General features: G+C 56.7%; 1 protein-coding gene across 1 annotated transcript in view; it reads left to right on the top strand.

The window, feature by feature from the left end:
* Positions 1-16,771, top strand: part of Dpp6 (dipeptidyl peptidase like 6) — a 618,489-nt gene that overhangs the window by 486,574 nt on the left and 115,144 nt on the right. The window contains exon 8 of the mRNA XM_076831376.2: positions 4,856-4,976. Within this exon, the coding sequence (XP_076687491.2) occupies positions 4,856-4,976 (121 nt within the window). The remainder of the gene's footprint in view (positions 1-4,855; positions 4,977-16,771) is intronic.

Raw genomic sequence — 16,771 nt, 5'->3', positions numbered from 1 at the left:
CTCTTCCAGCCGCCACCTGTGCCCACCTGCTACCTGGAGGGGTTCTGGGCAAACCAGAGATGGACTGTCCATGTCTGTGTGGCCTGGGGTCCCTCTGAACAGACCTACTCCATCTCTGCAGGAATGTTGCATCGTCTCTGACTGGAACCTCGGTCGATCAGAGGACTGCAGGGCAGGTGGCATCCCGCCCCACTGCCAGTGCCCCTTTTCTCAGGACCTTGGCCTTTTAGGGCTTTCTGGAAGGAAGAGCCAAGGTCAGATGGAGAGTGAGGTGGCCCGTCTCCTGGACTGGGGTCCCCAGCTGGAGCATGGCAGGTGGTTCCTGCAGTGGGCAGGCCTTGCTGCTCCGGCAGGGCTCTGGCCTGGCCTGGTGTGGCCCTCGTGAGCAGGCACTGGCTGAGCGCCCCAGGGAAAAGGCCTGTGAGGCCGGGCAGCCCCCACCCAGAACACCCGCAGGAGCTGAGCTGGCACACAGCACCCTGGACTGCTGGTTCTGCTGAGAGAAGGGACTCGAGGCCAGTGTAGGTCAGAGGGCCACGGGGCCCTGGCCCTGACCAGTGCTCTTTCCCAAGTGACCCAGGGCAGCAAGAGCCTTGCTGCTGCTGCTGACTGTCGTATCTGCGGGGATGTCACAGGACGGGATCCAAGGAGGTCCCCAGAAGGGAGAAGGCCCCTCAACTGAGCCCTGCCTCATCCTCGACTCACACTGCAGAGAGGAATTTCGGGAATCATCCAAAGAGGCACAAGCAAGCAGTTGAGCAGGATGTGCACTCACGGGGGACAGCCGTGCTCTGGGCGACAGAGAACCATGTGAGTGGTGAACGGGGTGTCAGGCCAATGAGCTCGGTGGCGTTGGTGGTGGAGCAGCGGGGGCTGGGCATCTGCTCCTCTCAGACGTCCAGGCTGACGTCACCCAGCTCGTGCAGGGCGCTGGACTGTGCGTGTGTCCCTGGTCCCCAACATTCTCTCCCCAGGCTTCCTCATCAGCCTAAAACCACATGGCAAGGTGCCCAGGCACTGGCTCACTGGGCTTCCTGGGCCTTGTAGGAGTCCAGCTGCAGGAGAACAGGCCCGGCTGGAGGCATGGAGCTCGTGGATAGACGCCACAGCCCCTTCCCCGCCATCTCCTTCCTGCCGATTCTTGTTTCTTCTCTCCTGCCTCCGGAAGAGCTGATGGCCACATTGTGACCCTCCCCTGCCTGTTCCTCTGCGTGTGCCCCATAAGTGTCAGCTCTGGCAGAAGTTCTCTTCCCGATGAGAAAGGGGTGTCCGCAGCGTATGTGAGGGTGGAATTGCACCTTACCCAGGTGTGCGTGGTCTCTGGTAATTTATGGTAAAAAAATCACGCCTTCCATTAGTAAGAGTCATCGAGCTGTAACATGAGGCTGTGAGCCACCACCCAGGTTCCAGACCTGGCTCGTCCCTTGCCCCCTGCAAGCCAGGCAAGGCCCTTGGCTCCTGTGCCCTGCTTGGAGCTCAGCCCCAGCGGACAGCTACCTGGGGCAGCTTAACCTCCCCGAGCTCCGTTTCTTCATCTGTGGAGCAGGGAGCGTGGCCCCTCCCCTGAGTTAAAGACTGGGTTAATGCTGAGCGGGCATTAGGAAGAGCCTGGCTGGCACCTGCAGGATTTACTCGCGGTGGATCGAAGGCCTGACCACAAGAACTCAGACTGTGAAATTCATGGAGGGTTTAAGACCTTTGATTGGACACCAAGAGCACAAGCCATAAGGGTCGGGGAGAAAATGAGTCAGTTCAGCCCTGTCACAGCTGAAAGCACCGCCCTTAAGGTCCGGCTCAGGTGGCAGCGCCCACATGGCTCCGATCACCCTCCTCTGCTAAGCTCTGACTTTACACCACGCACTCTGCCAGATTGCCAGCTCCTCACATCCACCCTAGGGTAGGTTCTGTCACCTCCACTGAAGGATGAAGAAACCGAGGCCCGCAGAAGCCCAGCAACTGGCCCAGGGCGGCAGCACCTCTCCCATGCTCGCGGCACATGGGGTGGACCCTGTGGCCTAAAGGGCCCTGAGCCGTGGCACCCAGGTGCCCGTGTGCGAACGTGAACTTGCGCAGCCCAGGGCGGGGAGTCCTCTCGTGCCCACCCGTGGGGCCTCGGGCACTTCTGTAGGAGTGACAGGGCTCGCTGGCCCAGCGAACGTTGGTGAGGGCAGGCCCGGGACTACAGATAGAAAGTTAGGCTGTATTCTGATGTGACAAGGTTATTCCGGGTTTGCAAGAGCAGAAAGGCATAAGGAAGACGGTGTCTGCGAAAAGCCTCTGTGCACTGGGGTCTGCTGAGAGGCGGGGACCCGAGCCTTCCGTATTCGGTCAGGGGGCACAGGTGGCTCAGCCAGCCAAGGACATAAAGGAGGAGGAGGGGACCCAGGTGCCTCACAAAACACAGCACCCTCGAAACTCCCCACCCTCTGCACCAACACCTCGGCCTGAAGGCCACACAGAAATGGAGACGCCCATCTATCAAATACCAAGACTTTACTTAAGATATTAACTGGCTGTGGCCTGATTCTATTCAAAAATCCATTGCAGTCTTAGAACACGTAAAGGGGATTAAAATTTAGGAACTCGGGCTACCCTCAGGCAGACTTACAAGAACAGCTGGGAGATTCAGTTAGGGTGCACACTTGTTCTGGAAGTTTTCCGACTTATTTCTGGTTGCAGGGCATACTCTAAGAACCAGGAAGAAAACTAATAATCAATAGGGCTCTCAGAACCATCCTGCTGAGAACAATCCGGGGAAACTGCCCTTTTCTCTGCTTTCCATATAAAGCATCCAATATTTATGTCACTTCTGTCTTGTAAAAACTACCTTCTTCTCTCAGTAGAATAACACTGACAATATGTTTCTGAAATTTCCTTTTTCAAAAAAACGCTGGTTTGATTCCTGTTCTTGCTCTGCATTACTGTTTCTGTAGACACTGGGTATTTGCAAAGTAGGAACAGAAATATTCTGTGAGTACCCACAGGGAGGTGGGCGGATGCAGGGCAGACCAGGCCCGTGGCCCAGAGCACATGGACCATGCAGGCCAGAGCCCGCTTCAGGGGCGCCAGGCCCTTCCTGGGCACCAGTCCTTAAATTTGGCTGTACACTGAAGTCTCCTGTGTTTCTGTAAAATGTCGATGCCTGGGTCCCCCACCAGAGATTCTGAGAGGGGTCGGGCTGGTGGACTGGGCACTGGGTTTTTAAAGTGCTTTTATTAAAAGCCATTATTAAAATCTCTATTATGCACTGAATTCCGAGAACCCCAGCCTGGACCATCCTCCGCCCTCCTCAGTGATATGCCCAAGGTCAGATTATCATATCCTGTGCCACACTGCGGTCTGCCCTTGGCACGCCATCACCCAGCGGCCCCCAAGAGCAGCCAGAGAGAGGCTGCATCGTCCTGCACATCTCCCCAGACCACAGTCCACCCAGGCAGCCGGTGGATTCCTCTGACGTCCCACCAGCCTCCCACCGCTGTCCCCTCCAGGTGACCGTAGGAGGGTCCCGTCCAGGGCGTGGCTCCTGCCCAGCCCCCCACCCATCCCCAGGAGGCCTGCAGCTAATCACGTCTCCCACCAGGCCTCTCAGGGGCTTCCTGTGGCCGCAGACCCCCCAGAGCTGGCTCCTGACCCATCAGGTGCCCTGCCTGGCCCCTCCTCCACACCTGACGGGGAGGTCACAGCTCCTGACACCCAGCCCCTCCTGTCTCTGCTGTTCTCTCAGCGCCTCCACCTGGGCCCTCCAGCTTCTTAGCTCCCCTCCCACCCTGTGGCTCAGGTGTGAGGTGTCCAAGAGCCCGAGTGTAAAACAGTGCACGGATTTTCAGAGTGAGGGGTTAGACTATGAGAGTCGGGACCCCGCAGAGGGTCAGTCTCCTGAGGGGGAACGGGGGCTGGGGCCACGGTGCTCTGCCTCCCCTGGACCTGGAGCAGTGGAGCTGGCCAGCCATGGACTGGGCCTCTGAGACCATGAGCCAAAATAAACTCGTCCTCCTTAAAAATTGCTCTTGGCCAGGCTTTTGGAAACAGAGACAATAAAGTTAGTAAAACAAGGACCCTGAATGTCGTCCATCTTTCTCCACATCCTGATGCCTGCCGCAACATGGACGAACCCTACCTGGAACTGAGGGAAGTGAGCCAGTCATGAGCACAGACACCTCAGGGTTCCACTTGTATGCGGGGCCTAGAGTAAATGAATTCATGGAGGCAAAAAGCAAAGCGGAGGCTAGGGGGGTGGGAAGGTCATGGAGATGGGTGGAGTGATGGCTGCCTCAATGTGACTGTGCTAATGTTACTGAGCTGTGCACTTCAAAGGGGCTGAAACGGCCAGGGAGAACATTCTTTAGTCACTTTCTGAGGGAGGCTCACCTGTCCGCTATGCAAGGAAGGCCAGGCAGCCTTGTCAGGTTCCCAGAACTCCGGGGTCCCACCTCGCTTCCCCTGAGTCTCTATGACTGGTACAGACAGGCCCTCACCACAGAGTTTTATAGCGAGCACAGAGCACCCAGGACCCAGATCTCCAGGCTCCCCACCCACCAGTCCTAATAACTGGGGAGAGACTGCAACTGCTAAGTGCCCAGTCCAACCTGATGTTGAAGTACCCAGTAGTACCAAGGCTGCCAATCGCCCAATCAGGTCATTTGGATGTTAAATGGATAAACGGTGATGATGCTGGGAGAACTCTGTGGGGTCTGAGTCTGATTGATCCTCGAATAGAGATCGTGTTGCTGGTGGGGAAACATGAAATGATTCTTCAAATAAATACAACAGAAAAACAAAAATGGCTTCAGAGCGTGAAGGCGGCCTGTGTGTTCCACCCCCTTGGCTCATGCGGGTTTCTCCTCTTTCCAATCAGATCTTCATCTTTGAGAACAACATCTACTACTGTGCGCACGTGGGGAAGCAGGCCATCCGCGTGGTCTCCACAGGGAAGGAGGGCGTGATCTACAACGGCCTGAGCGACTGGCTGTACGAAGGTAAGAGGCGGGTGGTGGGCGGCCACGCAGAACCCACGGCTGCGAGGTTGGCTGCTGGTGTTATCTTCTTTGTTCTTTGCCTTTAACCATAAGTTAAACTCCAGCTTCCTGCGGCTCCACTAAGTTGAGATGATCGAATGGGTTGTTGGGGCATGGGGCCGGGCACCCACAGGTAGCCAAGAGCCCTTCGGCACTGGCCTGCCAGGGAGGAGGCACTCAGTGGACAACTGACTAAAGATCCCAGGAGGCCTCTGAGAACATTCAGGAAATGCAAATGCATGTGATTCCCCATCCCTCCAGGAAGCAGAGGGCCTTGTTTCTCCTGGGGGAGAGGAGGGCTGGGGAAAAATGTCGAATCTTCCCAAACCAACCAGTGACCTGCCGTTCCCAGCATGTCTAAATTGCTGGCCATTTTCTATGGCCGGTCTCGCGTTGCTGCCAGAAGTCTTCTGCTGTATCCATTATTAAATCACCAGAATTCTGAGCAGACGCTCAGGCCTCCTGAGAGCTCACCATGCTGGCCAGGACAGGGCGGGACGGGTGCTCCGGGTGTCTCACAAACCCACGTCCCGCTCTCCCAGTGCCGCGTGCGCCCCACGCCGGGCTCCGCACGGCAGCAGCTCCGTGTCTCCAACATCACAACGCAGGTGGACACGCAGTCCAGCACTGCTCCCCGCCATGGCGTCACTGAGGCCTCGGTTCTTCTTTTCCCTGGAGAGATAATTGTGCACAACAACACGCGCATTGGGCAGAGAGTGTGTCTGGCAAATGTCTGTGCCGCTCAGCCCCAATCAGGACATAGAGCATTTCCACGTCCCAGAAAGCTTCCCCCACCCAGTTCCAGAGACCACCATGGTCCTGGTCCAGCGGCCTGTTTTCCAACAGAGAAGCTGGACCCCACAGAGAAAGGCCCCTCTGGGACAAATCTCCTTAAAGAAATCCATAACCAGGAGATTGAAAACATCTTTTTCAGCATCGTCTTAATGAAATAAAAAATTCATTGCTTTGCATTCAAGGTAAGCTTTTGCTTCAGCAAATCCATTGAAAGGAATTTTTTCTTCAAGGCATTTATGAGAAATTGTGTAGCTATGATAACAGAGTCCCAGATATTTTACATCAATCTCAGTGATGTGGCAGCTCAATCCACTTAGAGTTGAGCTGGAAGGTTCTCTGCTGACGCTCAGACTTCTGAGGTCCCGGCTGGTGTGCTGGGATCATTGCTTCACTGTTCAAGAGGGGAAAGCAAACTTTGAAGATTGCCTTTGCCTGATGGGTGACTTACCTGTTTATTTCCAGAAGTGTTGGGGGTGGAGGAACGGGGGGAAGGCAGCTGGAGCCCTCGCCAGGGCCAGGCTGGCTTGGAGACGTCAGCTGGGGGAAGAGCGGAGCCACATAAGTGCCGTCGGCAGGCTGTGAGCAGCGCAGTGCCGTATTGATTTGTTTTGTTTCCCAAAAACAATCTCAGACATATTGAACGTTGCAGGGGAGACAGGGGGAGAAGAGGTGGAATCCCAGAGCGCCGTCCATCTCCACCCCTGGATCAGGGTGGCCACGTTCAGCGTGGAAGACCCTCCTGCCATGCACGCCCACACTGCAGATGGCAAGCTAGGGAGGGCTGTGTGCTCAGCACCGCTCCTCGCCGACCCCATGGCTGGTGGTGACCAGGGCCTGTGAGCCACGGGCTAGGTTCCCTGCCGTGGCTCTTCATTCCCGTAGTTACCGCAGGTCTTTTCCTCGGGCTGCCAGCTCATTCCATCCTGTCCTCATACCCAGGAGGGACAGTGGTGAAGCTCAGTTTGGGCCCCTGGTTTTCTCAACAAGACGTTGAGTAGTTAGTGTTCCGGCTGTTAATGGACCATCCGTGCCTCTACTGTCACACAATCCTAAACCAATACGGTGATTTGGGGAATGGTCACACCATGTGGACAGTGGGATGATTAGGGTCATCTGAGAACAACCTCTCTCCTGGATATTTGGAAGGGCACATCTCAGCTCTTCTGAAAGGTCCTTGGAGGGCCTGGGACAGTGGACCAGACAGCTCTTTATAGAGCAGGGCCTGGAACCATCGGTCTGGAGCGTCAGGGAGAGTTGAGAACGTGGCCTGAGAGCGTTTGCTTCATTTGCTTAAAATCTCTCTTCCCACTCCCTGTGGCCTTGCCTGGCCCTCTCAAGTCCCACCTCCTCCCAGGGCCAGAGCCTGAATCCTGTCCACGCCCCCAGACGGTCCCATCTCCCTACCCCACAATGCTCACTGCTGTCCACAGGGGAGGAGTGGGCAGCAAGTGGCCAGAGGCCTTCTTCTGAGCTTCTTGAGGTATGTGCCGGTCCTGACTCGGAAAGCTGGGGAAGCCTCGCCCAGAGTGCGCCAGGCCGTGGTAAGCGTGGGCCTGCAGCCTTCACCCAGGGCCGCCCAGGAGCACCAGGCCCCTGTCTGTGCTCTTCACCCGTGCCGCTGCTGATGTCCAAAGTCCGGTCCAGAGACTGGCCAGGCCAGCGTGGGCGAGGCCTGCTTCACCGTTCTTCACGGCTTCTCAGAGCGTCCTTTGAGGAGACCGCCTGTTGTGGCGGCAGGCCGGGTGGGCCACAGGGGGATGACAGAGCTACTTGCTGACCTTTCGTGGGTGCGAGGCTGCCTTAGGGTTGTAAGTGTCAGGAAGCAGGGAGTCAGGGCAGATGACTTTCAGGGGAATGTCACTGGCTCAGCCATAGCATCAGTGGACTGTGAATGATCCTGGGCGTGCCTGTCCTCCACAAGGACCTCCAGAGGCAATAGGGACCCCTGCTGGCCCCCTGCTCCCCAGGCCCCCACAGCCACAAAGGCAAAGTGGAACTGCACGTCCGGGAGCGTGGGCTCGTGCCATGGCTGCGATGTAAGTGCATGTTGTGAACAGAGCAGAGCCGACTTGGACCCTGGCCAATGTGGCCGCCCCCAGCAATGACCAGCAATGACCAGCATGTTAAAGACAGGAGGGAATGCGAGGCCACCGGCGGCTGCTGCTTCTTTCTTTTTAATGTTTTGATTTGTTCTGTTTAGAGACACATGACAGTCGAGTGTGTTTAGACATACCGTGCGTACGTGGAGTGGGACTACCCACTCTTGCAGCTGAACACGATGTGGGGTTACCCTGGTCAGTCGTCTCATATGAACATAGGAAAGTGACGTCTGATTCATCCCACCGTCTTTCCCATTCCCATCCCCTCCCTTCCCTTCATTCCCCTTTGTCCCTCCCCCACCCTCCCTGTGAGTCAGCGTCCACATGTCAGACAGAACAGTCAGCCTTTGATTTGGGGGAATTGGCCTATTTCACTTAGCATGACAGTCTCCGGTTCCATCCATTTACTAGCAGATGCCATAATTTCCTTCTTCTTTAGGTCTGAGTAATATTCCATTGTGTGTATACCACATTTTCTTTGTCCATCAATCTGTTGAAGGACCCCTAGGCTGGTTCCATAGTTTAGCTATTGTGAATTGAGCTGCTGTGAACATTGATGTGGCTGTGTCCCTGTAGTACACTGGTTTTAAGTCCTTTGAGTATAAACAGAGGAGTGGGGTAGCTGACCATACTTCTTTTTGCCAGGGAGGCATTGCTAATGCCTCTTACACTACTTTTAAAACCTCAGACACACATCTAGAGCATGATGTTTGAAACGCTGTGGAGTGCAGCTTCCACCCTGGGGTGTAGATTCTTGGTTGGGGTCTCTGCCTGCCATTGATCTGTGACCAGCCTGGGTTGGGCCCTCCAGTGGCTACTGGACAGCACCCAGGGGGTGGTGAATCAGATGGATGCTCATAGCCACCGGCAGCCTCCTGAGAGAGTGAGGTTCCTTCAGTCAGTTACAGGTCGGAACAGCGACGGCACTGGGACTGGTGTCCACACGTACGTTACCGCTGAAGCCCTGGACGTGTGGCTGCTGGGACTTCCAGTTGCTCCCATCTCTGGTTCACCTGACGGGGAGTCTAGGTCACACAGGGAACCACCATCAGCTTCTTTACAAAGCCCCGTCGGGCCGGCTGAGTGAGGCTGCGGAGGGTGGGAACAGGCCTCGGGGGCCAGCGTGCCTGCAACCGAGAGCGGCTTCACCTCTCACAAGCTCTATGTCCCTGTTCCCTTGTCTGCAAACAAAGATCACAGCAGTGTCTGTCCCCGAAGGCCATCGTGGGAATTAAGATAAGCTGATACACACGCACTGGTGACCTCTAAGCATGGCTGCGATTTCACCTTGTGATTTCCACGACAGGGAACGCAGGGGGTGCCTGCTCCCCCTTTCCTCCAACGTGTGTGATTCACGATCCCTGGTCCTGGTTTGGAAACCGGCTCTGTCCACTCACAGGGCGTCGTCCATGGCATGCTGCGTGGAGGAGCAGGATGAGCCCCACCAGCTCAGAGCCTGCAGAAGCTGTGCCAGACTCTCCCAGGCTCCGTGCCTGGCGAGATCCAGGCTGGTCACCCGTTCTGTGTCACTGACATGCGGCAGAGACAGCTGCCCCCTCCTCGAGCTCCAGAGTCCTGTGACTCAGTAAAACTGTGCCTCACGATTGTGGAGATCAAACGCCCTAAGAGCTACCTGTGCTTCGTCTTTGACGACTGAAGGAGGCTGTGACGGGAAAGGCCGCGACGAAGGCTCTGAAGGAAATGGGCGTCTGCGAGGCTGTCGGGCCTCCAGGGGGCAGGCAGCGGGTGTGTGAGATGGAGCAGCAGCCTGGTGCACCCAGAGGTGGCACAGCTACGCACAGCGTTTGCTGCCCTGCCCCCTCTCCCACCCCATCAGGTACAGATGGCCTGGACGTGGACAGCGTGGGAAATCCACTCGTGGAGCAAAGCTGAAGCTGTCAGTTGGGCCTGAGGCCACCGCGAGTGCCCCTCCTGTGCTTCCTCTGGCCCAGTGACATGCCTCCTGGCTTCCAGCTGTCTGCACAGGGCAGCCTGAGAGTGGTGGGCGAGGTGGGACCCCTGTGGGGTGTGGTGGCCAAGGCAGCCAGGCCAAGCCACACTGGTGGCGGGTCCCTCTCTCCACCGGCCCAGCCCCGGCCCTGCAGCTGCCTCCTCAAGCCCCTGGGTCCAGGAGGAGCCCCCTCACCCGCCCTCCTTCTTGGCACTGCCCCAGCCCAGCGCTGACCCAGGGGAGGCCTTCTGCACACCAGCCTCCTGCTGCGGACTCTCCCCAGGCCACAGGTAGATGAGCCCGAGTCACACGGGGGATGGTGCAGCCCTGCCCCCTGCTCAGAGCCCGGGGTGTGCAGCTGGGGTCAGCTCGGCTCCAGAGGGCCCCTGTAGATGCCAAGCCACGGCCTCCCTCAGCTGAAGAGCAGGAACAGACCACTTTCCTCACTCCACGCGGGCTCCGTCCACTCGCGTGAACCAGCTCACGGAGTCCGCTCAGGAGCCAAGGCATGTTCTGCTCTCATCCTCTGCACAGCGGTGGAGACTCGGGCTCGTGGTATTTGGTGACCCTCCTGTGGCCACACAGCAGGAGGGGCCTGCCATCTACAGAAGTCACATTGGTCAGGTGCGCGTGAGCCGAGGCTTGAATCCACACCCGAGGTGTACGTGGCCCACCCTCCTGCCTGTCTGCTCAGCACCAGCCCCTCGATCCCTCTCATCCTGTGAAAGGCATTCCACGGCTCGGGAACAGAGCACATGCCCAGGTCACAGGCCATGGGCACGTGCCGCAGATGGGAGTGCTGGGTCCCCAGCTGGAGCACCCAGCACTCAGGGAAGGACACGCCAAGAGAGAGCGGGGTCTGATTTCATCCTTGCAAACTCACCTCGCCTTGATGCTTGAGGGGTACGACCAAGGGACAATCACAGTCCCGCAGTCATGGCCCCTCCACTGGGAGGGTCACAAAGGCCACGAGGCCCTGCACTACGTCCCCGTCTCTCCAGGCCTGGGATCCGATGGGCGTGTGAACTGAGCCTTGGATTGCCCCGAGGAAGCCCAGGTTCCCTGGGGCAGTCGGGGCACATGCCCGATGGCTGTTTTGTGGCACTGACACAGATTAAGTGCCAAGTCTGTCCTCAGAATCGAGCTGGCTATACGTGGAACATCCAGTGTAGGCTCGGGCGTGCTTTAGAAAACCTCATTTTATTTCAACTCAGCATGAAGGGGTGCTTGGACTAGCGAAAACTCAGGAAAACAGAGAAATCCAGTGTTCTCCAAAGGCACAGGAAGAATTCCCTCTGGTTCTGAGAAATGTCACTTACAATTAATTACCTGGTTCTGAGAGATTTTGATAAACAACGGGTGTTGGTGGCAATAGTTTTAAAAGCTTTTAATTATGCACTGATTGTGAGAGGAGAGAAACACACTTTCTTGGTAGGGCCCTGATGAAATGGAAGTATTTGCGGTTGGAATTCTTGATACAGACGCCCTTGGGAACTCCGATTCCCTTTTTCCTTGTCTTCTTAAACCGTGGATGGACAGCAGGCCACGTGCCTGTTGCTGAGTGTTGTGTTGCTTCCTGCTTGACATAGGCTGCGGACACAGGAGGCAAAGCTGACCACAGGTGCTCGAGGCCACTCTGTGTGCAGCTCCTAGTCTTGCTGAGCTGCTGTCCCCTTGGTGCCCCGGTTCCTCTCCTACCCTGGACACAGGGCCAGGATGTCTGCACGGTGCTCAGCTCCCCCACTTTCCTTCCCATACACTGAGCCATCAGTGCATGATGGCACGAGGGTCCCACTGCAGCCAGGTGGCCTTGTAGGACCTGTTAAGGATGCCCGCTTCTACTGTGGCTGGGCTGGAGCCAGCTCCCCGTCGGGAGTGGGGAGGGTGGAGCCCCTATGCCCTTGGCCTCTTTATCCCCTTCCCACACGCCTCCCGGCTCCACACCAGGACGTCTGTGTAGTGGCCAGGCCTTAACCAGGCCGTTCTGGCAACCTCCCTGTCCCCAGGTGAGACTACCTGCTCGAAGGAATCAGACCCTCCATGGACACCCTGTGTTCAGAGCAAGGCCAACGTCCATTCAGCCAGGGGAGGAGATCACCTGAGCCTCAGAACAACCCAAAGAGGAGGGACCTTCCCGCTCCAGTGGAAAAACTCGTCCACCCAGCACCCTGGGTTCTTTGCAGGCGTACATACACCTGGCACACGGTTTAATAAAAGACAGCCATCAGCTGTGTGGCACCAGGCCGGCAGCGTGCTTCCTGGGGAAGTGCCCAACCCGGACATTTCTGGAGGCATCACTTGCAGGTCCCCCCTCTGTGCCACTCTCGGGACGGAACGGCCAGGCCTGCAGGGCTGGCTGGGATCAACCGCACTCCACTGCACAGCCTCCTTGTCACTGGGTCCCCTCCTGGACCTGTGAGACCTCTGAAATCAAGTCTTACCCTTCGTTCCTCCACTCAGCTTCCATTGAGGGTGACACCTTACCCACAGCCATGCTTCCCCTTCAGGCTCCTGCTCTCTAGACAGGGAGGAGGGTGCGAGGAATTGGTGGAAGGCGAACGTTCCCTGAAGATGCTCCAGAGCTGGCAGTGGCCCCGCAGCCAGGAATCTCACGTCAGGTCTCTGCCTGGCACTCTGCATCCATCAGCTGCTGTGCAGAGCAGGCCCCACGCACGGCGAGTGAAGGAGGGGAGAAGACGGAGGAATGGGAGACGAGGGGGTGTAGGCCCTTCCCTGAGGAATGGTGGACAGTGTCCTGACCGGGCAGCCAGGGATGGCCTGGGAAGCAGTTTCTGCTGCCCATCTGCTGGGGTGTGTTTCTCCAGCGCCTTCTACCAGGTCCTTCATGGAAACAGGTGCTGTAGGACCAGACTGCCTCCGAGAAGTCCACGCAGAGCAAGACGCCCTTTCCTCGCACGGTGACCCGATGGTCTGAATCCACAGCACATTGAGACACTTGGCAGAAGGATACGTTCGGATTCAAGGCTATATCCACCATGCGGCCAGCGCAATGGTTTCATTAATGAGGTTCTTGGCATGAAAGTTAGCTAGCAGAGATCGAAATAAACACACAGACTCAGTTACCTTTTTCTATGACCAGGTCCGAGACGGCTCCCCTCTCTGGTTCCCAGCTCTAACCGCCCGGCAGGGCAGCAAGGATTACTCAGGGCTAGCAGGAGAGAGAGAGAGCGAGCACGCCAGGGAGTAGCCTTTTATTGGGGAACAAGAAATCCAGGGGAAAATTCCATCCAATGAAGGTTGAAGGGGGGCTGCACTCCAAGGTCAGGGTCAGTGATTGGGCCCCCGGGGTCAGTGGTCAGTCACACCCCCACACGGACGGGTTCTCTCATCAGGAGAGGGCCGGGAAAGCTCCGACACAGCCGGAGCGCCTCAGACCCTAACCGGGAGTCGCCCAGTCACGTGTGAGAATGGCTCCCGACAGCTATAGAAACAAAAATTAGAAAACCCAGCCACTATTACTCCGTTAGTTCAGAAATCAGTTCTTCAGAACACTTGTTCCAAATGTCCCTCCCTCCAGATGACACCAGAGCGTAGCTCCCACTCTCTGGTCTCTGTCTTTTGTTGCAGTTTTAGATTTGAGATCCTGTGAGGTGCGACCCAACTTGAGCTGGGCTTCAGTACCTGCAAGAGGATACGTGTGATCTCTATCCCATCGTCACAGCCCTGGGGCTGTTCTGGCCCTGCCACTGCAGCTGCGGTCAATGACACTCCCCTCTCCAGCCAGGACCTGCCAGGTGGCCTGGCCAGGCAGCGCCCTCCAGCGGCCACTCAGGGCTCTGTTCAGATGTCCAGGGTTCTGGCCCCCACAGCTGCGCTCCCGGCCGTGGTGTTTGGGAGGCTTTGGCAAGGATATCGGTCATCCCAAAGGCCACTGTGACTCAGGGTCACAGGGAAGACCCTAACACTTGGTCATCTTGCAAAGCCGTCAGCATGCCAGGACCCCTTGCTCCTCAGCCAAACAAAGGCTTCTTTGGGTGCTCAGGGAGCAGGACAGCCACCAAGTGTGGAGAAGACCAAGCCAGAAATCAAGGAGAAAGCACGGCTCTGGGTGCTTGGCGGGACTCCGCGGAAGCACCGGGGAAGCCGTGGTCTCTCCAGCCGTGGTTCTGAGGCTTCCTCTCAGCTTTGCCATTTTACCCGCAGGCTGGGCTGCGGCTCACCACCTCGTGCCAGGGACTTCCATACCTGACTCTGTTTCATGGTAGCTTTGAGCTGAGTCTGGAAGAATCATCACTGGGGGAAAACAAGGCTGAAAGAAAAGTTGGAAACGATGTAAGGAGCCTCAGACTGCCTGGACGTGGCCTGTCCAGTGCCTCGGGCCTTCTTGCTCTGAATGAGTTGTGTGTGCTGAGATTTACTAATGCAGGCCAGTCGGAGACAGAGGGGTGTGTTGGGGAGGGGAGCATGGATTTCCTGAGCTGCCCTAATGGAGCTCTGCCAGGGTGAAGGCCAGCACCTCAGTCACCGCCGCTGTTGGCAACACTGGACTCCTAAATCACTGTCCTTGTGTGGGAGGATGGCAGGCCCTGTCCCCTGGGCGGGAGGCAGAGGTGCCCTGTGCAGCAGGTGGATCTGCAGTGAGCTGGCCACCTGTCCTGGATTCTCCTTGGTGACCTGGGCAGTGCAACAGGACGGCAAGCAGGCCTGGACCTCCCACCCCTGAACGTGGCTCCTGGGGGATTCCCAGATGCCTGCGGCCACAGAGAGAAGCCCTGGTGCCCCCCACCCACATGCCCCTAAGGGCGCTAAGGCCAGCCCTCGGAGGACTGCCAGGAAGCCGGACCTCAACTTCCCTGCTTCCTCAGTGAGGGAGCAGGGTAGTGATGCTGCCACCTGGTGGCCAGCCGGGCAAGCTGCACCTCCCAGGCTCCCCGGAGCTGATCTGCAGATCCTACTGATGATAATGAGTCACTTGCATTGTGCGATATGCAAATGGCACAGCGCTGATTAGCCAGCGAGGCTGCAAGGTAAAGGCTCCATTTGCCTTCTGGCTTGCTGTTCAGTGATTTCTTTTTTAACCCCCATTAAGTTCTGCTCTCAGCACCTTGGATAAAATATTTAGTGGCAGGGAAAAGGCAGCAGATGTAAGAAGGAATAAATAAGATTTTTCCGTATTTAGAAGAGGTCCATTTATTTCTGGTACAGCTCTATCAGTCACGTTATTTACGCCTTTTGTGAATTTTTAGGACTCAGATTTCTCAGGGGCCTCGGGTTTTGTTTGGCTGTCAATGCAGCAGCAGTAGCTTAGCAAGAATGCAAGCCCCGCTCACAGTCAGAATCCCGAGCCACGTCCTCTAGGACAATCCTGAACCCCGTCCCCCTGCCTGTGCTGTTTGGGTCTGTCTCTTGCCCCATCCAAAGATGACACTGTGCAGTACTGCTGTCACTCGGGCAGATGTCTGCAAATGGCAAGCCGTGGCCAGCTGCCAGACTGCAAGTAGAACAGGAAATTAGCTGGAGTCTGGTTCTCTGGTTTGCTGTCCAGGAGGAATCAAGAGACCAAAGAGCTTCTGCCAGCTCCTGTCCTTTGATTCTGGAGAAACGACTGGGGGTCCTCCTTCTGGAGGGAGCCTTCGTGTGCCCCAGAGGTGGACTGGGCTCCACATCACAGCTGGAGCAAAATCAAGGCACCGGGCTCCTTGGCTTGGAGCAAGCCTCCATGGTCTCTGCGCTTCGGCTTCCTCTTCCTCTAGTCTACCCACAGGTCACTAGAAGGGTCACAAGAGTCACCACCGTGTCTGGCATCTTGTAAGTGTTTGCTAACAAACAGGAAATACCTGTGTCAGGTTTAGTGACACCGTTCTTCCCATGGCATTGAGTTCCACCGAAGTTCAAAGGACACAGGGTGGGCACTTAGGGTGACTTTAAAATTGTGATTCTCACAGCACCCATCAAGGAAAAAAGAAAAAAGCCAATGGGGAAAGATGAACTCAAGGCATACATGGAGCTGCACCAGGAGTCGGAGAACCTTCCAGAGTTTGAGTGTTTGAGGGGTGGCAGGGGGACATGAATGGCTGTCCTGCTCCATGGGAAGACATGTCATTGGGCCTCTGGTTTCTAGGAGCACTTCTAAGACATGGGATTCTCCACATATGCCCCAGTGTCCCCTCTGGTCCCTCGGCTAGGACATAAAGTCCCCCCTCCTTGGCTGCGTGTGAGAAGGAGCTGCATGTTTGGGGTGGACACAAGCCTATGCAGTGCCACCCGTGCCTCAGTTTCCTGGAGTCTGGTGAGTCCGTGAGTGCTGACCAAGCCCTCCTCTGTGGTCCCCACCACAGCTCGCCGCCGTTCTGCTCTGGAAATCCGCACCCAGGTACCAGCAGGCCTTTTCCAAGCTTCTGGAAAGTTCCCTCTGGGATGACACATCACCGAGCAGTTCCAGCAGCCGGGGTTCCTTCTCTCTACGTCTTTCCTTTGGATCTCAACTAGCCAAGAAGCACTAGGAGGAACGAGATCCTAGACTGTTGAGCTTTGGGCACAGGAGAATTCACGACCACCGTTGCTTTTCACTGTAAAAATAAATTGCAATTTTCTGCCAACTATTTCACAAAGACAAACAGAAGATTCACTGAAAGAACCAGAGAAACATCTGATCCCACGAAACACAACTGAAACGTCGTCTTTATCTAAGACATGAACTTCCTGAGGGCTAGAACACAAGCCCCTGAGCCCTCTCCAGCCCAGGGGCGAGTCCCCTGAAAACCCAGTGTCTCCTTGCCCTGGGGTACCCGGGGCGGGCAGGACCTCACACGCTGCACCACTGGTAGCTGACAGTACCGGTTAGAGTCATGCCGGCTTATCTGGAGTGAAGTCACTGGAGGAGGGCCAGGAAAGGGCAGGAAACCCAGCTTGGCGGGAAACAACACGACGTCCTGAGCTCCCTGGGTCAT

Source organism: Callospermophilus lateralis, chromosome 1 (assembly GCF_048772815.1).
Source record: "Callospermophilus lateralis isolate mCalLat2 chromosome 1, mCalLat2.hap1, whole genome shotgun sequence".
Lineage (NCBI taxonomy): Eukaryota > Metazoa > Chordata > Mammalia > Rodentia > Sciuridae > Callospermophilus > Callospermophilus lateralis.
Note: the sequence above shows the minus strand (reverse complement) of the source record. Positions and strands in the feature narration are given on the sequence as shown.